Source organism: Saccopteryx leptura, chromosome 2, assembly GCF_036850995.1.
Source record: "Saccopteryx leptura isolate mSacLep1 chromosome 2, mSacLep1_pri_phased_curated, whole genome shotgun sequence".
NCBI classification, from domain to species: domain Eukaryota; kingdom Metazoa; phylum Chordata; class Mammalia; order Chiroptera; family Emballonuridae; genus Saccopteryx; species Saccopteryx leptura.
Window position 1 is genome coordinate 311,346,056 of NC_089504.1, and position 23,423 is coordinate 311,369,478.

At 40.5% G+C, this 23,423-nt stretch overlaps 1 protein-coding gene across 2 annotated transcripts in view; it reads left to right on the forward strand.

Moving 5' to 3' along the window:
- NUP205 (nucleoporin 205) overlaps nt 1–23,423 on the forward strand; it is a 77,002-nt gene that overhangs the window by 6,342 nt on the left and 47,237 nt on the right. For both annotated transcript variants that reach the window (XM_066362774.1, XM_066362775.1), the window contains exons 2-15: nt 291–433; nt 2,143–2,314; nt 4,048–4,192; nt 4,583–4,742; nt 5,165–5,393; nt 8,198–8,362; nt 10,727–10,902; nt 12,956–13,072; nt 13,461–13,598; nt 15,167–15,317; nt 16,357–16,562; nt 17,611–17,793; nt 19,275–19,325; nt 19,941–20,150. In XM_066362774.1, the coding sequence (XP_066218871.1) occupies nt 291–433; nt 2,143–2,314; nt 4,048–4,192; nt 4,583–4,742; nt 5,165–5,393; nt 8,198–8,362; nt 10,727–10,902; nt 12,956–13,072; nt 13,461–13,598; nt 15,167–15,317; nt 16,357–16,562; nt 17,611–17,793; nt 19,275–19,325; nt 19,941–20,150 (2,246 nt within the window). The remainder of the gene's footprint in view (nt 1–290; nt 434–2,142; nt 2,315–4,047; nt 4,193–4,582; nt 4,743–5,164; nt 5,394–8,197; nt 8,363–10,726; nt 10,903–12,955; nt 13,073–13,460; nt 13,599–15,166; nt 15,318–16,356; nt 16,563–17,610; nt 17,794–19,274; nt 19,326–19,940; nt 20,151–23,423) is intronic.

A 23,423-nucleotide genomic window follows, 5' to 3' on the forward strand; every position in this document is an offset into this window, starting at 1 on the left:
TTCCTCACTCCATGTCACACAGTGAATAAAGTGGCAAAACAAGGTTTGGCTGATACTCCAATTTGAAGTCCGGATTTACTTTACATTACGTTAAGGTAGATAAAATGATGTTTCTAGTTTTGCTTGAGAATTGTAAGTATGCTTTTATGTTATAATGTTCGGTTTGAAACTATAATTCGGTGTATTTAATAGTAGCCATGAGCATGGCTGAAATATGTAGACACTGCCCGATGTTATTTTCCAAATGTATGTTTCATTTGATGCTGGTCTTATTTGTTTTTGTCTTGAAGCCGCCAGCCTCTGGGGTCCTTATAAAGACATTTGGCAAACGGTGGGAAATGCTCTCTGGAGAAGACAGCCTGAAGCTGTCCACCTTCTGGACATGATTTTGAAGAAACATAAACCTGACTTCATCTCATTGTTCAAAAACCCAGTAGGAAATTTTTGTTTTTGCTTCTTGGATTTGTTATTTTATTGGATTTTTTTAAAGATTGAAGGAGCACGTAAACTCTTACTGCATATAAATGAGCTATGTTCCTGTACTGGTCCACTGATTCAAGTTTTCTCTAAAAATTAATTTTTTCTAGAAGTAGTTACTATCTTCTTTTGATTCTCCATAGAAGTTAATATGGATTTATCTCTAGCTTGGAGAGATCTTAATATTTGAACACAATTTGAAAAGTTCAGTATATTCTAGAAAAATGAGTCTCCTTGGAATTTCTCACTTTATAGTTAATACGTCTAAGCTCAGTAAGATTATTTTGTTTCCAGCTACACTTCAGAATTTTAACTCTTCATAATGTTATGTGAGTTGTGTTAGCTGAACTAATCAATTTTGCATGTCATTAATTACTGCCTCTTGAAATCCTTTTCACCTAGGAATAGAATACTTAAGTAGAGGGGAGTTGTGTTTGGAAACTTGTTTTCTCACTGTTTGGCAATTTTCATTTATAGACTAACAAGATCATATGAGAACTGTATGAGTTTGTCTTACCAGAAATGGCCTTGTGCTTTTCGGTGTTCTATCAGTTTTTATTAGAAAGAGCCCTAGCCTGGGAGCCAGGTGAGCTGAGATCCGGTCTTGACTCCACCACTAGGGTTGTGTGACTATAGGCGAGTCATCTGACGAATCTGGGCACCTGTTTTCCCATCTCTTAATAGAGGAGTTGGATTAAATGACTTTTGTGGCCTTTTCTTCTTTTTTCTTTTTTTGACAGAGCAAGAGTCAGAGAGAGGGACAAATAGGGACAGACAGACAGGAAAGGAGAGAGATAAGAAGCATCAGTTCTTCATTGCGGCTCCTTAGTTGTTCATTGATTGCATTCTAATTTGTGCCTTGACTGAGGAGCTCCAGCTGGGCCAGTGACCTCTTGCTCAAGTCAGCAACCTTGGGTTCAAGCTAGCGGCCTTTGGGCTCAGGCCAGCAACCATGGGATCATGTCTATGATCCTACGCTCAAGCCAGTGGCCCTGCACTCAAGCTGCTGACCTTTGGGTCTCGAACCTGGGTCCTCTGTGTTCCAGTCCCATACTCTATCCACTGCGCCACTGCCTGGTCAGGCTTGTGGCATTTTTTAAGGTGTAAATTTCTAAGATTGTATGATCCATCAAATAATTCTGTCCTATATGTCATTTGTTAAATACACTGCTCACAAAAATTAGGGGATATTTCAAAATGAATATGAAGTGATGAAATATCCCCTAATTTTTGTGAGAAGTATATTTGAACCAAGTTGTAAGACTTTTGGGGGGGATAAGACAAAGTAATAAATACTATATTAATAAACTATCATTAGCCCCATTAATTGAAATTCAACTCATATATATCCATTTGTTATTTCCCAGTTGAAGACCTGATTGTTTTTATTTATTAAATATACAATTGGAAAAGTTTCTTAGAAACTTGAGAAATAATATGCCATTTTATGTGCTTTCTTAAAATTTCGTAGTTCAGAGTTTAGCAGAAGTCATTATTGAGAAGGTAGTAAGAGAATAAGAAGGTGAAGGTAAAGTCTAACTGTAGGTTATCTGATAGGAAATACGTTTTTTGTGATGTTACCAGGCTGCCTTGTGAATAAATTTAAGACCTTGTCTCCAGTGTACTCTTTTCATTGCATGACCTTACATATTTTTACCATTGTAGCCAAAAAATGTTCAACAGCATGAGAAGGTTCAGAAGGCCAGCACAGAGGGAGTGGCCATCCAGGGCCAGCAGGGAACCCGCCTTCTTCCCGAACAGCTCATTAAAGAGGCCTTTATCCTCAGCGACCTTTTCGATATCGGGGAGCTGGCCGCCGTTGAGCTCCTCCTCGCCGGTAGGTTGGCATTTAACTGAACCCACGGCAGTAGTACAGAATTATAAAGTGACTGCCTTGGACTTTAAAGTAGTATATCATTTAGATTCCAGAACAGTTTCTAAGAATGCCGTTTATTTGGAAAACTACATTTCAAGTATTTCTTTTTGTCTCTCTTTGGCTAATGGAAGGCTTTAGTTTAGCGATCGAAGGCATTAAGGTAATTTAACTTTTAGAAGGAGCTTTTACATGGTAGCTCCCCAGCAAAAAAACCACTGGCTGCATCTCAGAAAATGTTAGCACAAAGCATTTATTGTCATTGTCATATGATGAGTAAGAAGGTAAGGTCACTGCTTTTTTGAAGTTACTTTTTGAGGGGGTGATTCAAAAAATGAATGGGACTAAATAAGATCATCTCAATAATACCGAGTTCTAGGAAGAAAATAAAACAAGGCAGTGGGAGATAGAGAGGGGGAACAGGTTACTCAGAGAAGACCTCTTTGATACTGGGACATTAGACTGACCTGCATGGTGACAGGTGCTGGCCTGAGTTGCGGGAAGGGCGAACTGGGCAGAGCATGCAGCGAGTGCTTGCGGTGAGCACGGGGAGGGGAAAGGGCGAAGGACCTCTGTGGTGGGGACGGCCATGAGGCACCGGGAGGGGAAAGGGCGAAGGACCTCTGGTGGGGATGGGCATGAGGCACGGGGAGGGGAAAGGGCGAAGGACCTCTGTGGTGGGGACGGGCATGAGGCACGGGGAGGGGAAAGGGCAAAGGACCTCTGGTGGGGATGGGCATGAGGCACGGGGAGGGGAAAGGGCGAAGGACCTCTGTGGTGGGGACGGCCATGAGGCACGGGGAGGGGAAAGGGCGAAGGACCTCTGTGGTGGGGACGGCCATGAGGCACGGGGAGGGGAAAGGGCGAAGGACCTCTGTGGTGGGGACGGGCATGAGGCACGGGGAGGGGAAAGGGTGAAGGACCTCTGTGGTGGGGACGGGCATGAGGCACGGGGAGGGGAAAGGGCGAAGGACCTCTGTGGTGGGGACGGGCATGAGGCGGGAGTGAAGGAAGGCGACGATCGAGCAGGACTCTGATCATAGGCAGTCTCACAGGCCGTGAAAATTATTTGGATTTGGTTCTAATTGCAGTGGGAAGTTGTGGGCAGGGGCTTTAAGCAGAAGATGTATATAATCTGGAATAACTTTGAAATTATTCTTCTGCTACTGTGTAGAGAAAAGATGGAAATTTCTATAAAATAAGCAGTTCATTTTAATTATAACAAAGGAGCCACATGAAGAAGCAATGTAGGCATTTTAATTGAAAGAAAGTCTTAAGTGATCATGTGGCTGCCAATATCCCTTTTGACCTAAGGCAGCATTAAAAGAGGTATGCTGGCTCAGACAGAAGCAATCGCCCATACAGAGGTCTGAAGCCGCGAGATGACTTTGGGGCAGGGAGGGAGTGGAGTGGAGGAGTGATTGGACTAGGGAGAGAAAAGCCGTAGAAACTGCAACTACAGAGTGAAGAAGATGGAACACAAGGAAGACGGTTTCATTTTCAGAAAAGATAAGGGGAAGAAACTTCCAAATATTTGAAAGAGAATAAAACAGTGGAATGATGTTTGAAGTAGAGGACCTTTTGGGCCCTTTAAGCCCTGAGGTTCTGAGATTTCTTTGAATATCAGTAGTGATTTTTGTCTCGTCTTAACACATAAGTGTTTATTTACTAAATTATCCATCCGCTTCCTTTTCCAGGAGAGCACCAGCAGCCACATTTTCCTGGCCTCACCCGAGGATTGGTAGCGGTTCTTTTGTATTGGGATGGAAAGCGATGCATCGCGAATTCCCTCAAAGCCTTGATACAGTCTAGACGAGGAAAGACGTGGACCCTCGAACTCAGGTCTGTTTGCTTCTTAGCGTTTCAGGGGTTAATTAGAAATTACTTGAAGAAGTATCATTTTAGAAACAAGAAAAATTTCTGCTTAAATTATATATAATTTAAGTAATGTGTGAAACATAAGCCATAAATGCTTCCTTATTCTACCAAGAGTGATCCAGCAGGTTAAATGTGCTTTATTTTATTTACAAATAAAAGGTAGTTGAGTTATTTATGGTTAGAACCTGATTGAAACCCAGTGATCTGAAAAGGATGGAAAGACATAGGTTATAATTTCATCCTGGTTGTTTCCAGTAATGCAACATTACTGTCAAATGAGTGTTCACCGTGTCCGTGTGATGAGGAAGTATAAGCATTATTATAACTTTGTTTATTGATTTCTTTTCTTTACAGTCCAGAGCTGGTTTCCATAACAACACGCTTTACAGATGAGCTGATGGAGCAAGGGTTGACTTACAAAGTCCTCACTTTGGTGTCACAGATTGACGTGAACAACGAGTTTGAGAAACTGCAGCGCGAACGAGGTTTGGGCAGTGAAAAGCATCGCAAAGAGGCAAGGTTTCAACACGATCAAGTCCTGGCTTTTCAAATCTCAGAGGCAGAAAAGTCATGGCAATTAGAATATTCTTCTAGTACAGGCGTAGGAAAACCACAAATGCATGTTAGAGTGTGAAGGCACTTGTGTCTGCGAAATAGACTTGGTGGCTGTTTTAGCTTCTTTCTATTTTCTTTGCTATTATAGCTCTGGAATAATCGCTTCAAGAAATTGATTGTCCCACACAGGACCTTCGAGCTTAAGAATGAGGAATTAACAATAGTGTTTGTTTAGAATTCCAGAGGAGAGATTGTAAGATTCAGATACATTTATTTAGTTAGCCTGTATAAAAGATAGTTTAGATTTTGGATAAGACCAGGCTTCCCTGTGGTTTATATGTTTTCCTCTGATATGTTTTTCATCATACATTTTATTTCCAGGTTTCTGATCTCATCAAGGAGTGCAGGCAGTCTCTGGCAGAAAGCCTGTTTGCCTGGTCTTGTCAGTCACCGTTAGGCAAGGATGACACTCTGCTCCTCATTGGACATTTGGAAAGAGTAACAGTTGAGGCCAATGGCTCGTTGGATGCGGTGAATCTGGCTTTGCTGATGGCGCTGTTGTACTGCTTCGATATCAGTTTCATAGAGCAGACCTCAGAGGAGCGTGATGGTATTGCTCTATCCCTATTATACTTTTATTACAATCAGATTTTAAATTGCGGAGATCATGTTTAAGAGGGTGACACTTGAACTACTAAAGTTCAAAATTGTGCTTTTTATTCTTTTGTGTACAGTTCATTCATATTTGAATATTTACCTAAAAGATCACATTTTAAACATAATTGTAATTCTATTAGATGTTTCTGTTGTCTTTTTGGGTTTTGGAATGAGAAAATGTTAAAGGTTATGTACCACATGTTCATGAGTTACACATGCCTGATTTACCTACTTATTTCTTTACTATTTATTCATATTTTCAAGCTTTCCTGAAAACATTCTAAGGGAGGGTAGTGATCATTTTTAGTAATATATCATCTTTGACTTAATATGTTCTCAGAAGTGGATAAAATTTTACTTGGGAACCACATAACCCATGACTGCTTAGAATTGAGGATCTAAAAAAATGATTCCCACTAAGTTCTCCCTTGTTCTCCTTTGATGGTATTATCCAGTTGTCCTCTCATTCGGTATGAAACAAGGATGAATGGGACACTTCCCACTCATCTTTGGCGACTATTCTTAGCCACCAGGAAAGGCTTGTTTAAAACACAGCTACCCCTTTCCTCCAGTCAAGATGTCACATGGTACTTTGTGTGTCACAGAATAAGCAGCCCCTGTGCTCGTGCAGGAAGCTGCCAGCTAGTGCATTGGTCAGATGTCCTGTGTTGAATGAAACGAAGCACGGCAGTAAGGAGGGGGAGGCTGTATGAGCGGAAGTTCGTAAGCTGGGACTTTGCAAAGCTAACTGAAATGCCTGGGAAGTTTCACAGGGCAACTTAGATATACAGGTCTTGGCATGAGCTTGTAATTGTATCAACTTCAGGTGCTTAGATTGATGAACTTGTTTATTGTTTCTGTTCTTTTGTGTATCTTTGATTAATGAATGGGAGAAGTGAATGATTTGTGCTGCATGTACAGAAAGTAGATGGCAGCTTTCAAAATATAGGAAATTAAATAGAGAATGTGTTCTTAAAGGTTGGGAACCACCAAACTAATTATTCATGAGATGACATCAAAAGGCAGTACATACAAGGCCCTGGCCGATTGGCTCAGCGGTAGAGCGTCGGCCTGGTGTGCGGGGGGACCCGGGTTCGATTCCCGGCCAGGGCACATAGGAGAAGCGCCCATTTGCTTCTCCACCCCCCCACCCCCCTTCCTCTCTGTCTTTCTCTTCCCCACACCCAGCCAAGGCTCCATTGGAGAGCAAAGATGGCCCGGGCGCTGGGGATGGCTCCTTGGCCTCTGCCCCAGGCGCTAGAGTGGCTCTGGTCACGGCAGAGCGACGCCCCGGAGGGGCAGAGCATCGCCCCTGGTGGGCAGAGCGTCGCCCCTGGTGGGCGTGCTGGGTGGATCCTGGTCGGGCGCATGTGGGAGTCTGTCTGACTGTCTCTCCCCGTTTCCAGCTTCAGAAAAATACAAAAAAAATAAAAAATAAAAAATAAAAAAAGGGCAGTACATACAGTATAAGAAAATAATGAGCCTGACCAGGCGGTGGTGCAGTGGATAGAGTATCGGACTGGGATGTGGAGGACCCAGGCGAGACCCCCGAGGTCGCCAGCTTGAGCGTGGGCTCATCTGGTTTGAGCAAAAGCTCACAAGTTTGGACTCAAGGTCACTGGCTTGAGCAAGGGGTCACTCGGTTTGCTGAAGGCCCACGGTCAAGGCACATATGAGAAAGCAATCAATGAACAACTAAGGTGTCGCAATGAAAAACTGATGATTGATGCCTCTCATCTGTCTTTGTTTCTGTCTGTCTGTCCCTGTCTATCCCTCTCTCTGACTCTCTCTCTGTCTCTGTAAAAAAAAAAAAAGAAAAGAAAAGAATGAAGTAAAATAAACGAATTCTTTGGTGGTCTGTGGTGTTTCCCTTTATTTATTTATTATTAGTATTTATTCAGAATCCTCTGCTTGTTTGAAACACTGTAGTATGGCTGAACTGTAAGTTGAAAATTCTTTATTATTTGGCTATTCACTGATGTTATAATCACTAGGTACGTGATTGCAATTTTCATTCTTTGTTTTGGTCAGTTTTTACTTGATATTTTAATTCAGGCTGGCTTATTTATCTATGTAGTAAGATTCTATTTTGGTCTTTAAGTAGCATTGTTATATCTTAGACTTTACATGCAGAACACATGAGTAGCCTTTATTTTCCTGGTTTATAGTACACTTCTAAAAACCATTGAAAATAATGGAGTTAAAATTTAGGATTATTGGCCCTGGCTGGTTGGCTCATTGGTAGAGTGTCAGCCCAGCATGTGGATGTCCCAGGTTTGATTCCCATTTAGGGTACATGGGAGAAGTGACCATCTGCTTCTCCTCCCTGCCCCCTCCCCTTCTCTCTCTCTCTCACACACAGTCATGGCTTGATTGGTTTGAGCACATCAGCCCTGGGTGCTGAGGATGGCTCCTTGGAGTCTCCTCCTCAGGTGCTAAAAATTGCCCGGGTGCGAGCATGGCAGAGCTTTGGCTCCAGACAGGGGTTGTTGGGTGGATCGTGGTCGGGGCACATGCAGAAGTCTATCTCTCTTATCTCCTCTTACCTGGAAAAGAAGAAAAAATATTTTGGGGTTATTGTCAATTTCATTTCTTTTTAGTTTGTGTACAGTTTTTACAGTACTATAAATTTTGGTTTGTCAAACTTTAATGTTAATTAGTTATAATTCTTTGATGCTGACTTTGAGACATTACTTTTATATATCAAAATGAGAATTTTTCTTCTTTTTGTATAGCGGTCTGTTTCTGTGTTTTCAGATATGATTCATCAACTTCCACTGTTGACAGAGCGACAATACATTGCAACAATTCACTCCCGCCTTCAGGACTCCCAGCCCTGGAAGCTGCCGGGGTTGCAGGCCACTGTCAGACTGGCCTGGGCACTGGCACTGAGGGGAATATCCCAGTTACCTGATGTGACAGGTAAGTGGGTTGTAGGTAATTTTGTTATGAGAAAGAATGTACCCATTTTAATGGTATTTTGGAAGGGGTGTCATTTTTGCCATATATAAACATGAGCATGAAATGAAATTTTGTAAGGTGGTAAATGTAGACCTTTTCCCCCCTTTTCTCCCAAAAGAAATGATATGAAATATTATTTCTCTTAAATACAATTATTAAAAAGAAGACCTTTGGATCAATTAAGAATGGAAGTGGGATTCTGACTTAACAATTTGTTACCCACTATAGCATATCCTATTCTGCTGTTTACATTCATGTAATAATCATTCTTAAATAGTGGTGTACTCTAACAGGGTGAGAACTATGCCTTCATTGTAATTTGAAATCCAGGAGTTGTCAGTTGTTTTTATGGTAAATCTAGATTTTTTTCTTTTTAATTTAGTGAGAGGAGGGGAGGCAGAGAGAGACTCCTGCATGTGCCCCCGTTGGGATCCACCTGGCAAGCCCACTAGGGGGCAATGCTCTGCCCATCTGGGGCCCTTGCTCCATTGCAACCGGAGCCAATTTTTAGTGCCTAAGGTGAAGGCCATGGAGCCATCCTCAGCACCAGGGGCCAGCTCGCTCCAATTGAACCATGGCTGCAGGAGGGGAGGAGAAGAGAGAGATAGAGATAGAGAAGCAAGAGGGGGAGGGTTGGAGAAGCAGATGGGTACTTCTCCTGTGTGCCCTGGTTAGTAATCGAACCCAGGACATCCACATGCCAGGCCAACGCTCTATCACTGAGCCAACCAGCCAAGGCCTCAATCTAGATTTTATTAATGTTTTACAATTCATGGAGCATCATCAGATTCCTGTGTCATATCAATTGTATGATTCCAGAACATTTTGTTCACTAGCGTTATGCTGTTCCAGAAGGAGCTGCATAAGGCTGTTGTTTTTTTTTTGGTATTAGAAGTCTTTCTTTGGCCAAGTGTTTTTTATATTAAAGCTGAGAGGTAGCTTATTAGACATTTATATTCATGTACAAATTCTGTTTCTGGATATCCCTTATTCATTTACAAGTCTTATTTCAGTACATTTCTGGCATAAAATTACCTTTTAAACTTTTTTTTTTTTTTTTTGGTATTTTTCTGAAGCTGGAAACGGGGAGAGACAGACAGACTCCCGCATGCGCCCGACCGGGATCCACCCGGCACGCCCACCAGGGGCGATGCTCTGCCCCTCTGGGGTGTCGCTCTGTCGCGACCAGAGCCACTCCAGCGCCTGGGGCAGAGGCCAAGGAGCCATCCCCAGCGCCCGGGCCATCTTTGCTCCAATGGAGCCTTGGCTGCGGGAGGGGAAGGGGTGGAGAAGCAAATGGGCGCTTCTCCTATGTGCCCTGGCCGGGAATCAAACCCGAGTCCCCTGCACGCCAGGCCGACGCTCTACCGCTGAGCCAACCGGCCAGGGCCATCTTTTAAACTTTTAAGTGGCTCTGTGATGGTTAATCAAATTCATACACTACATGGTAGTGGAAGAAGACTTGACTTGGGGTGGTGAACACACAGTGCAGAGTACAGATGATGTGTTATAGAATTGTTCACCTGAAACCTGTGTAATTGTATTAACACCAATAAACCCAACTTAAAAATTCATATGCTTAATCAAATTCATGTGATATACTTGACTGCATCATTGCCCTGATCTTGAGAGGCATAATAGACAATGATGTAGTTGGCTATGGGAGAGTAGATAAAAGAGGCAAGAATCCAGACCCCGTTTCAAGTCCTAGATCTTTGGCTACTTAATCTCATTACCTTGACATGCTCATACCCTTTTATAAGCTTTGATAATTAGGAATGTTAATTAATAATTAACATTTTCTAACCATAAGATATTTTTGTAAATTTGAATTGTAAACACTGCTAGAGCCCTGGCTGGGTGGCTCAGTGGGTGAGTGCATCGTCTTGAAGTATAGAGGTTGCTGGTTTGATCCCTGATCGGGCACATCTGGGAACAGATCGATATTGTCTTTCTCTCCCTCCCTTTTCTTCTAAAACCAGTAAAATAAACATTAAAAAAAACTGCTAGAAGTGTTGGAATTGTTTATCTTATATTGCAGAAATGGTCGTTTACTGAAATAATGCAGATAACGTTTTAACAAAAGTCTCAATTTTGAAAAATTAGTTTCTACTCTCAATAGACTTCTGAAAATTTTTCTGATGTAATTTTTTAGTATTTTTGGGGGGTTTGTAGTCAGTTAGGCTTATACACAGTCATATTTTGTGCATAGCAGCACATGCTCAGAGTTTAACAATTTTGATACATCAACAGGATATCATGAGCTATTATAATCTAAATTAACAATGTTTTTTCCGTGTGCTGTTTTTCTAAATGCATTTCCAGCTCTCGCTGAATTCACAGAAGCAGATGAAGCAATGGCAGAGCTCGCGATTGCTGACAATGTCTTCTTGTTCCTCACTGAATCTGTGGTGGCGTCAGAAAACTTCTATCAGGATGAATTTTATATTCGTAGAATCCACAATCTCATCACCGATTTCCTTGCACTTATGCCAATGAAGGTAGGTGGAATAATTTAGGATGAGTACAAGGTTGTAGAAGAGTTTTATAAAATAATTTAAAACTGATCAATACACTTTATGCTTTAGCTTGTGAATTAGTTTGTGATTCCTGGAAATGAAATTGTTAACTGAGAATAAGCTAAAAGAATTAATTCAAGTTGAGAAGGTTTCTAATGAGAAAGTAATAGTTAAATGAAAATGCTTGGTAATTTGTGTCTTCTCCCTTTGTTTTTTAATTAACCTGACTAGAGTATCAGCTTTACTTATTTTTCTCAGTGAACCAGCTTTGGCTTCATATGATACATTGTTTCACTGTTTTTGATTTCTGCCCTTTTAAAAATATTTTCTTTTTAGCAGAGGTGAGAGAAAGAGAGAGAAACAGACAGGCAGTCAGGAAGGGAGAGAGATGAGAAGCGTCAACTTATAGTTGCAGCACTTCAGTTGTTCATTGATTACTTTCTCATGTGTGACTGCTGAGCCAGTGAGCCCTTGCTCAAGCCAGCGACCTTTGGGCTCAAGCCAGCGACCACGGGGTCATGTCTATGATCCTGCGGTCAAGTTGGTGAGCCTGCGCTCAGGCTGGTGACCTTGGGGTTTTGAGCCTGGGTCCTCAGCATCCCAGGCCGACACACTATTCGCTGCACCACCACCTGGTCAGGCTGATTTCTGCTCTTTATTATATTCTTTTGCTTTGGGTTTAATTTGCTCTTCTCATTTAAGTGTCTTAAGGTGGAAGCTTAGATTATTGATTTGAAATCCTTTTTCTAATATAAGCATTTAATATATATTTATCTCTACTGTTTTAGCTGTGTGACAAATTTTGATATTTTTGTTGTAATTTTATTTTTCTCCAATTTAATATATTTTTCTTTGTTTTCCTCGATCCTTCTTTGAGCAGAGGGTTGGTAGTGTTACTCAAGTCCTTCATATCCATACTGATTTCCTGTGTACTTGCTCTGTTGAATATTGAGAGAGGAGTGTTGAAATCTCCAACTATAATTTGGATTTATCTAGCTCTAATGTTTTTTAAAGAAGAAGTAGTTTTCTTATATCAGTTGTCATTTAGTTTACGCAGATGTTATAACGGTTCTCAACCAAGGCTATAATGTCCTTCAGCTTGTGTTCGGGAAATGAGTTGAGCCAGTTTTGCTTGTTATAGTAATTGTAGTGGTGTTGTTGGTAGTAGGTGCTAACGTGCCCTGCAGTGTTCAGGATAAACCAACCCGGTGAAGAAATGTCCTTCCCAAAATGTCAGTCATGTCCGCATTGAGAAACACTGTAGTTGAACTCAACTATCCATAGTGGAAAATGCATTGAAATTTTCAGATATTGTAATTTATGGATAGTAATAGCACAGTAAAAGTCCTAACCTATTTCTTCATGTCATTAAAGTGGAATTGATACTTACACAGTTTTTATGTACAGCTACTGCTCAACTTACGACCACGATTGGTTCTGACCGGTCGTAACACAATTAGGTCGTAAATTGAGTAGGCTATATGTACAGCACTGTGAAATGATGTTATAAAAATCTTTAAGTCATATTTTATCATAATTTTCTTTCATTATTGTTATATATCATAATTTTCTTTGTTCATTTTATGCCATTTGTATCATCTCTATACCATTTTGTTTCTTATTTTTACACTCATCAGATTTAAGTAAAACACTGCATTACCAGTACAACTGGTTTAATATTTGCAAAGACAATTTCCTCTTGGTAGACATCTTGGGAGGGGTTTGATGAAAAATATCCAAGACACAAAACACAAATTGCTGTACCGAGTCTGGGATAACAGTTGAAATGGTGCACGCGGAGATGGTAGTGCTGCCGGAAACTGGTCCGCACTGTCGTACGCCCAGCGGGTAACGCTTGCGCTGCCAGATGTGGAGCAGTCGTGGCTAGCGATTGTGGTCGTAAAGTCAAATGGTCGTAAGTTGCATAGGTTATAAGTTGATCAGTATTTGTAATCACTTTTAGGTAGTTGCCTGATCAGTATTATCACCCATGTAATGAATTTACATTTTAAAACACATGTCATATATTTATTAGGTGAAGCAGTTGAGGAACCGGGCAGACGAAGATGCTCGAATGATTCACATGAGTCTGCAGCTGGGTAATGAGCCCCCCATTTCGCTTAGAAGGGATCTGGAACACTTAATGCTCTTGGTAAGCCCTATATTGGGTGAATCGTCATCTTCTATTGCAGTAGTTCTCAACCTTTCTAATGCCATGACCCCGCAATACAGTTCCTCATGTTGCGGTGACCCCAAACCAAAAAATAATTTTGGTGGCTACTTCATAACTCTAATTTTGCTACAGTTATGATCCGGAATGTAAATACCTGATATGCATTATGTATTTTCCGATGGCTTTAGGTGACCCCGCTGGGGTCACGACCCACAGGTTGAAAACCGCTGTTCTATTGTTTTTTCCCTAACTTGGGAGAATTTTAGATCTGATATCTTAAGTGAATTCATTTAAAAATGTACATTTTTATTTAAAAGTAATTTTCAAGTAAAGGCATTTTCCCACAATCTTTGTTTACTCTCTGCAGATTGGTGAGCTATATAAAAAGAACCCCTTTAACTTGGAGCTTTCTCTAGAATACTGGTGCCCCACAGAGCCCCTGCAGGCCACCACTCTCCTGGGTTCTTATCTTGGGGTGGCCCACCAGCGACCCCCTCAACGCCAGGTGAGCTCTTAGATTTTCTACTTTTCTGCTCTGAGGTAGTAATTGGAAGTCTGGAAAACATGAACAATAACATTATTGCTGTAACGCCAATGACCACTAGTGTAACCTTTAGAAATTTACATTTTCCCTTTTTGTTTAAGGAGATTTAAAATTCTTAAATTTAAGTTCTGATTATTTTGGAGCTTATGTAGTCAGGCTTTTATAACGTACTAGGTATTTGTCAAATCATTAGAGATAGAACGATGTCTAGTCTCTTTCTGTGTAACTTGTTTGAGTTTTATCAGTATTAGTCTGTCCTCTGTAGGCAGGACAAGAGACAGCACACATCATTCTTAACAAGTTGGGGAAAGGTAGGAGAGGTACAGTACTAAAGGGAAAAGCCTGGGAGTTTTAATTGATGACAGAATGCCCATGAGTCAGGAGACAATGTTGGAAGAGCTCATTTAGCAGTAGCAGAAAGGATGGAATGGCATATTTGTCTTTTTGGGGGGTTTCCTGTTCTAAAAGATTTTTTGTGTTGAATTTTTATTTGTGCTGGAATCTAAGATCAGATGCCATTTCTTTTTATTGTATTTCTTGCATTTATTGTTTTATTTTTCTCCCAATTTGAAAAGTATTTTAGAGATTTATTAATTTTTTAAAGATTTAAAAAAATGTTCATGAAAATGTTCAAACATGGGAGATTAAGTGTATTAACATTCAACATCTTAATTTAATACCTTTTATTTTTATTTTTATTTTTATTTTTTATTTTTTTCTGAAGCTGGAAATGGGGAGAGACAGACAGACTCCCGCATGCGCCCGACTGGGATCCACCCGGCACGCCCACCAGGGGCGACGCTCTGCCCACCAGGGGGCGATGCTCTGCCCCTCCGGGGCGTCGCTCTGCGGCGACCAGAGCCACTCTAGCGCCTGGGGCAGAGGCCAAGGAGCCATCCCAGTGCCTGGGCCATCTTTGCTCCAATGGAGCCTTGGCTGCGGGAGGGGAAGAGAGAGACAGAGAGGAAGGAGGGGGTGGGGGTGGAGAAGCAAATGGGCGCTTCTCCTGTGTGCCCTGGCCGGGAATCGAACCCGGGTCCCCCACACGCCAGGCCGACGCTCTACCGCTGAGCCAACTGGCCAGGGAATTTAATACCTTTTAACCTTTTGCCGTGTTTACTTCATCTACTACTGTTAATTTTACTACTTTTATTTTGCTGCAGTGTTTTTTTAACTTTTATATATTAATTTTAGAGAGAGGAGAGAGAAAATGGGGGGAGGAGTGGGAAGCATCAACTCGTAGTACATCCCTCATAGTGCTTCTCGTATGTGCCTTGACCCAGTAAGCCGGGGGTTTCAAACCAGTGACCTCAGCATTCCATGTGGACACTTTATCCACTGCGCCATCACAGGTCGGAGTGCTGGAGTATTTTAAAATGAATTTCAGGCAGTATGACAGTTGGGCTTTGGGGAGGTTAATTCAGAGCACTTAATTAGTTTTAGTTAATATGTTGTCATGATTAGCTAGTTCTTATTGCCTTAAACTTAAGATATGCTTTATGTAAACTAATGGTTTTTCCCTATTTCAGGTTGTCTTGTCAAAGTTTGTTAGGCAAATGGGTGACCTGTTGCCTCCAACTATTTATATTCCTTATCTGAAAATGCTCCAGGGATTGGCCAATGGGCCCCAGTGTGCCCACTACTGTTTTAGCCTGCTCAAAGTCAATGGTAGTAGTCATGGTAAGAGAAGTCTGGATGTTGTTTAAGTTCCTTGTGACATTCTTTGGTTCAGTATTCCCGTCTATCAAAGAATCTTGGCTATTTGTGATAGGTTCTCCCAGGTGTATAAATTATTTTTACAATAACGGAGAAAGAAGTCCATGGTGGCTTAATGCATAGTGATTCTTTGACTATGTTCTCACAGATTGGAGAGTTTTACCATTTGCTCTATAAAATAGTTTGTTTTAAGAAGTTAAAATTATATAACATTTTTAAAGAATACATCTGCTTGGTGCTCAAAGCACAGTATATACCCCTGCCACTTAATGTTGATGTCTTTATTTTCGTAAGTGCTTGTTCCCTAAATTCCTGTTCGTAATGGTTTTCCTTTTGGCCCTCTTTCAGTTTCCTCATTTAATTTTCAGACTCGAGTCTGGTTAAACCAAAAGTACTGTAAAAGGGAAGAGAAAGAAATATTTATTAAGCATCTGCTTTATTAGGTAGATATTATCACTTTCATTTTTACATGGGAGGAAACTGAGGTTTAGAGAAGTAGTTTACCCGACGTCACAAGTCAGTAGGGAGCCATGACGGGAACAGGGGTCTGCCTGGCCCCAGAGACAGTGCTTTGACTGCTTGCTCGTCTTGTATGCTGTGCTTTTGCTCCAGTGCTCAGTATGTAATGAGTAGTGTCACTTAAAAATTTAGACGGTAGTCATCTCTCTGTGGGAATTCACGCTCAACATTTGGGAATTATTTAGTGGGAGTAGACGCCGCGTATAGTTAAATGACAACAGAAAGGCGCTCTCCTGAATATAGAGTAGGTAACTGGCATCCAAAGTAATCTGCCTTTGCCTTTACACAGGCACCTTGCATTCTTAGTCTTGAGGGAAAATGAATCCAGAGTTCTAGCTCACAGATGGATTCCGACCCATTTTGAACAAACTACTTATCTAGCACAAAGACTAAGTTGATTGTTTTACATTTGTTTCCTTCCTTCATTTCCAAGCAAATGCTTAGACGTGTTCAAAAGAAAATTCTGTGTTGTGTTTCTTTACAGTTGAAAACATTCAGGGAGCAGGAGGCAGTCCTGTTTCCTGGGAACACTTTTTTCACTCCTTAATGCTCTACCACGAGCACCTCCGGAAGGATCTCCCGAGTGCGGACAGCGTCCATTACCGTCACCTTCCTTCCCGGGGCATCACCCAGAAGGAGCAGGATGGACTGATAGCGTTTTTACAGCTCACGTCTACCATCATTACTTGGGTAGGTAGCCCAGCCACGGCATATGAGAGTGTAATTTTACTGTGTCCTAGTACAGTGGCATTGTAAGGAGCCCCCAAATTTTTGTGTATTAAATTTATGTACCACTAAGTTTATTAGTGATAACTATAGTGCACATATAGGTTTATATTTTGTTGTTTTGTTTGGCTTTGTTTTTTATTTCATTTCATAACCTAGTCTCTCTTTTTTTTGTTGTTGTTGAGAGGCAGAGAGAGCCTGCTCGTACCAGGAGGCTGAGAGGCAGAGAGACAGCCTGCTCATGCTGGGACCCGCATGTGCCCTGCTTGGGATTCACCCAGCAAGCCCACTATGGGGTGATCCTCTGCCCATCTGGGGCTGCTGCTTCATTGCATATCAGCCAAGCCGTTTTTTAATACTTGAAGTGGAAGCCATGGAGCTGTCCTCAGCGCTTGGGGCCAACTTGCTCAAACCAATCAAGTCATGGCTGCAGGAGGGGAAGAGAGAGAAAGAAGGGAAAGGAGAAGGGTGGAGAAGCAGATGGTCACTTCTCCTGTGTGTCCTTACTGGAAATTGAACCCAACATACACTTGCTGGGCTGACACGCTACCTCTGAGCCAACCAGCCAGGGCTCACGTCTCAGTTTTTTTAAGTTTTTATGGGAGTGAGCGTCGTAAACTTAAACATCGTATGTTGAGACTGCCGTAACCTGAGCACCCCCGTATTACAGTAGAATATATTACATGGTTGCAGAGAGGACCTAAAGTGCTGAGATAAGATTCATGAGACCTGGTGGAGTATTTTTCTCTGCATATATTACTTTCCATGCTTAGGGCTGTGAAAGTCATTCCAGAAAGGCTGTTTCTCCTCCATTCTTTACACTGACTGGGCTAGTGGTCTGATTAGATCCCATGATAGACTTCAAGCAGAAGCCACAGTCTTATTTTTATTTTAGTACATATTAAGCCTAGGAACTCTCAGTGTAAGTGCTAGAAGTTTAGATAATTACTAATCATTTTTCTTAGCTTTCAAAAATGGAAAGGCTTTTGTTCTTTTTGTGTTTGCCACTCAGAGTGAAAACGCTCGCCTGGCGGTCTGTGAGCATCCTCAGTGGACCCCTGTCGTGGTGATTCTGGGACTCCTGCAGTGCAGCATCGCCCCTGTTCTAAAGGCCGAACTCCTGAGGACCCTGGCAGCATTTGGCAAATCACCTGAGATTGCAGCTTCCCTCTGGCAGTCGTTGGAGTACACTCAGGTAGTATCACCAGCTCCTTTACTTCCATCATTATAATGTGGGAGGTGAGGCTTGACAATATCATAGAAGCAAGAGCATCCACTTTGAAACATGCTATACCATGAACTTCCCCATTAGAAAGTTACCATTTTGGTCCTGAGTATGAGAAACTAATGGGCTTGGGTTTTCCTCTTTGATCACTGACAACTTAACTGGGTTCCTGGGGACTGTTTCTTCTCTTAAGACTTAGATTTTCAGTGTCTGTAAGATATTGATGAATGGATAGCATTCCTCCTCTGTCTTTGAGACCTGGATGATATGAGCCTTCAGAAGCTGCCTGGACTCATTAAGTGTGGGGAATACCTTATTGTGCTTTCCTGCTTTTTTCTGTGCCCTTCCTGTGCAGAAGAGTGGTGGGTCTTTTTATTTTATAAATTTTAATGGGATGACATCAATAAATCAGGGTGTATATATTCAAAGAAAACATGTTCAGGTTATCTTGTCATTCAATTATGTTGCATACCTATCACCCAAAGTCAGAGTGAGGGGTCTTGATCACCTTTTTTTTCTTTAGATGTAAGCCCTATTGCCATTTATATATATATGCTATAGGCGGTAAAGGAAGAAAGGAAAATAAGGTTGTACTTACAGAGATATTTCTAGGAAAATGATTCAGTGGACCATCTGTTTGTCTTAGAAATACTATAGCATAAAGGAACCTGTGTTTCTAACACATTATTTGTGGAAGCAACTGTTTTGTAGTAGTGAAATATTCTAATTTGTGTCCTGAAGATATTAATGATATTTTACAAAAACATAAATTGTGGGAGTTGGTTTGTGCTGAGCGGCCCAAACACAGAAAAATGATTCTGTGTAATCATTTTTCATTCATGTGTGTATCACTACTTAATCATTGTCCTAATGCTTAGTGCTTTTTTTATGCCTGAGATGAAATGTGATTGCGTTTAGACAGTTCTATCCTTAGAACAAGACTCTTTTTTTTCTTTTAAAGAATCCCACCTAATGTTATATTCTCAGCTTGCAAGAGAGTTAAGTAACATGAAATTAATGATACCATAGACTGTGTGTGTCCCTAGCAAGGTCAGGACAGAACATCTTAACTCTGTACTTCTTGATTTTCTGGTACCAGTAGCAGGGTTGGTTGTAAACAGACCAGTGTCTACAACACTGGTGAGATTTCATCCCATAAATCCTTTTAAGATTTATTGCTATATTATCTAAGAGGAAGTTCGCTGAGGACACCTCTTGTGTGCACTTAGAAACGACCAGTTTTCTGATGCCCAGGTAATCAGAAGTTCTATACCTTGACGCAATTGCTAAAGAAAGTCCATAGAGACCTCTCAGTTGTCAGTTCTGGTTGACATTGTAAGATCTGTGGGTGTGCTGGGTGAGGAATGTGACTATTATATTGCGTAGTCACTGCTTTCTGTTAATGAATGAGCAGTGCTGTGCTTCTGACATGTTCTTTTCATTATTTTAAGATCCTACAGACCGTAAGGGTTCCAAGCCAGAGGCAAGCTATTGGTATAGAGGTAAAGTTTTCCTTTTAGTTTGAATGCTATATTTATATATTCACATGATAGAAAGACTAAGGATTATTCTTATTTTATTAAGTTTCTATAATTTTCAATTTTAATGTATTTTAATTTGAAGGGTTTGCTGCTCAGTGTTGAAACTTTTTATGAAAGGAACCAAAGAACTTGGGTTTCCAGGTTGGGAAAGGATGTTGTATGGTGGCCATCCAGACTGAAAGTTTGGTTGTAACTCATTTTAATTAGGTTACTTGGGCCAACCTGTAGTGGGACTTTGTTTCTTCTCTCTCTATACTCCCTCTCTCTTTTTTAAAGAAACATTTAAGATTTCTATTTTTAATTCAAAGTTGGGAACAATATGTGCAAATATGAAATTCTCCCATCTGATTGAGCTAGATTCATCTAATACTTTGTAGCACTTCTTAGCCTTTTGGCTAACTTCAAGTATCTAATACTTTTGTATTTTTTCCTCTAAATGAATAATAGTAATAATCTGTTATGTATTTTTTGGTGTGATATTGTAGCCACGTGAATGAGTTAATTATCTACAAAGTGCTTTACACCTTATAGCTGACATTTTTATGTTACCACATTTTCTTTATTTTTCTTTGGAAGGTTGAACTGAATGAAATAGAATCCCGGTGTGAAGAATACCCGTTGACCCGGGCCTTTTGCCAGCTTATTAGCACCCTGGTGGAGAGCTCATTTCCTTCTAATTTGGGTGCTGGACTGCGGCCCCCTGGCTTTGACCCCTATTTGCAGTTCCTTAGGGATTCCGTGTTTCTCCGATTCCGCACGAGAGCTTACCGGAGAGCCGCTGAAAAGGTGACGTTCAGAGAAAACATTCTTTATCCTTATTTATTTATTGCTGCTTTTTCTATTAAAGGTATAAGATGCTACAAATTCATTTCAGCTTTTGCAAGTTAGTAGGCTTCACAGTCTTAATACTGTAATGTCTATTGTCTGATTAATTTATTTGCATTACAAAATACTTTGGGCATTAAAACCAAAGCACTACTTTTTAGTGATCAGTCATCTAATTGATATAAATTCACAGTGATTCGGATCCTTAAATGAACAAACTTTGACCAAAATGGAACCGAAAATGTTACACCTTTGTCAGTTGGGAACACACTGCCCTTTACTGAGATGATTTAGGTTAGGAATTGAAATGAGTTTAAACTTGAGCAGTTTCTATTGACTGGTAGCACTTCTGGGTTGTGGAGTCTGGCTTAGTGGGACAGCGTATTATGGTCCATGTAGGTATGTGTGCCATGGACAGAGGCTGAGGGATCACTGACATATATGCACATTTGCTCTGGTCCTAACACATTCACAACTGAGCTTATCACTGTATCATCTTATGTAATTCCAGTATTACTGTGAGGCAGGTACTATTAATATTCCCATTTTACAGATGGAGGCTTAGCAAGGATAAGGAACTTACGTAAGGTCCAGGACCAGGATTTGAACCTAGGACTCTGATTCCAGATCCAGGCATAACCCCTAAGCTGTGTAAGAGACCCTTCCAGGTTCTGACATAATTCACTTTAGTTTTTAATACTGTGTATTGCCTCACAGAGTACCCTTGGATATATCTGCCTTATTTTTATAGTTAGCTATTTTTGAACCTTTTGGGTTTGTTTGTTGTTTTATTAATGATTATAAAAATAATTAACTTTATGCTCATTTTGACATTTTGGAAAAATATAAGAAGAAATTATGTCACTCATAATCCTGTTGCCAAAAAAAAGAAAAGAAAAATCTAATCTTTATCCTATGCATATATATACTTAAATTGAGATAATTAGTTACATTAGTTTGTATCTTTTTTGGCCACAAAACATAATATCATGAGGATTTTTTAAACTATTATTTGAAAAGTCTTTATAATGACTATATACCATATTTTTTGCCCTATATAAGACACACTTTTTTTCCCCCAAAAATGGAGGGAAAAATGCCTGTGCGTCTTCTGGAGTGAAAAATATGGTATTTTATTAAATATTTTAACACACCATTTGGTTCAGAATATTTTTTTCTTATATTCTTCCTTAAAAACCTAGGTGTGTTTATGATCAGGTGCGTCTTATGGAGCAAAAAATACAGTAATCATTACTTATATCTAGTTTATTCATTACCTTATCATTGAATATAGTTCGTTTCTAATTTAGTCTCAAAACTAAAGTTCATATTTTTGTCAATTGCTTTATAATTTTTGCTTCTTCTGTAGTAAAAATAAACAGGGATATACATTTTATTTAGGCTTAAGAATTACCTTGGTGATATTTATACACACACACACACACACACACACATACTTTTTTTTTTAATTCATTCAGTGAGGTGGGAAGGCAGACAGACAGGCTCCTGTATGCACCCTGACCGGGATTCACCCAGCAAGCCCCCTACAGGGAGATGCTCTGCCCATCCGGGGCTGCTGCTGTGTTGCTTGGCAACCAAGCTATTTTAGCACCTGAAGCGAGGCCATGGAGCCATTCTCAGCATCCAGGGCCAACTTGCTGGAACCACTCAGGCTATGGCTGCAGGAGAAGAAGAGAGAGAGAAGGGGGTGGGGTAGAAAGCAGATGGTCACCTCTCCTGTGTGTCCTGACCGGGAATTGAACCTGGGAACCACATGCCGGGCCAATACTCTACTGCTGAGCCAACTGGCCAGGGCCTGTTTTACTGGATGAAACACTAACAGCCTCATTAATAAAAATTATTTCAGATGGATAATGGATGCTGCTAATTACAATCTCTTCAACAAAATGTTCTGATGATTTTTGGCATTTAAGTACTCTATTTTCCTTTCCTTAAAAAGGTCATAGCGACCTAAGTGTTTAGAACATAGTCAGCCATATTCTTCCCAGGAGTCACTGCTTTTACCCATGCGTGTCTGCATTTCAGGTGCTGCTGCCTACCCTCGCTGTCATTAATCTCAGTTCCACCACACCATATTTACCCCGAGAAATTTCCCCTCAATTTATGAATTTATTTTACTTGAATGTCTTATTCAGATTTAACTTTAGCACCGTATTTCAGAACTCTGATTTCTCACAAAAACAGGGCTTTGGATTGAGTTAAATTAACAAACACAGAGTGTTAGAGGCAGCATGTATATTTATCAATCCTAAAATCCATTATTATGTGGTGATGAGCCTTTTTTATTTAAGTAAATTATTTTGAAAAATTTGGAAAATATAAAGTGAATAATTTTAAAATAAGTTAGAAAATCATCATTTAGTCTCAATTCCCAAACTCAGCCTTGATAAAGTCATGCAGTAAAAGTAATGATTTTAAAATAGTTTAAAAACCAATCTGCATATAATTACCAAACTCAGCCTTTTAAAATTCTGTGCAGTGAATTTTTAAAATAAAGTTTTAATTTTATTGTATATGTTTTTTCATTGACAAATATTTTTTCTTTTTGTTACGTAGGTTTTAAAAACATTTTAACAAAGAGGTGTGGTTGGGTTCTTTTGGGGCAAGCCTACCAGTAATTATGTCTCCTTAACACCTTTGGCTAGAAGAGCTGTGGGGTAGAACACTGGTCCAGAATTAGAAGACCGGGCTTGACCTCCTGTATCTTTGCTGCCAGCCTTCCAGACTTTATGGTCTCAGGGAGGCCATTCATGCTGTGAGCCTCACTTGCTTCACCTGGGAAATAAGGGTGATTAGAGGAGATGATTTCTCAGATCCTTTCCAGCTGAGATTCTTAAAGAAAATGAAATACTTAACACTTTGGAGAAGTGTCCAAATCTGATGTTTAATTATAAAGGGACTATGACTAAATTCTAAGTGCTTTAGATTTGCTGATGAAGCCTGAATATCTGCTACAGAGATTTTTCTGTAAGAGTAATGCTTTTACAAATGTTATACCTTGTAAAATTCGCCAGTTTCTTATCATTTAGCAAAATAAAGCACAATGAATCAGGATTGCAATGTAGTTTAGCATAAATTAGTAAATAGATACGGACTTGACTCATTTCGGGAGAAAAGTGGGGTGAAGAAAAGCCTAGCCTTGCCTGACCAGGCGATGGCGCAGTGGATAGAGCATCGGACTGGGATGCAGAAGGACCCAGGTTCGAGACCCCA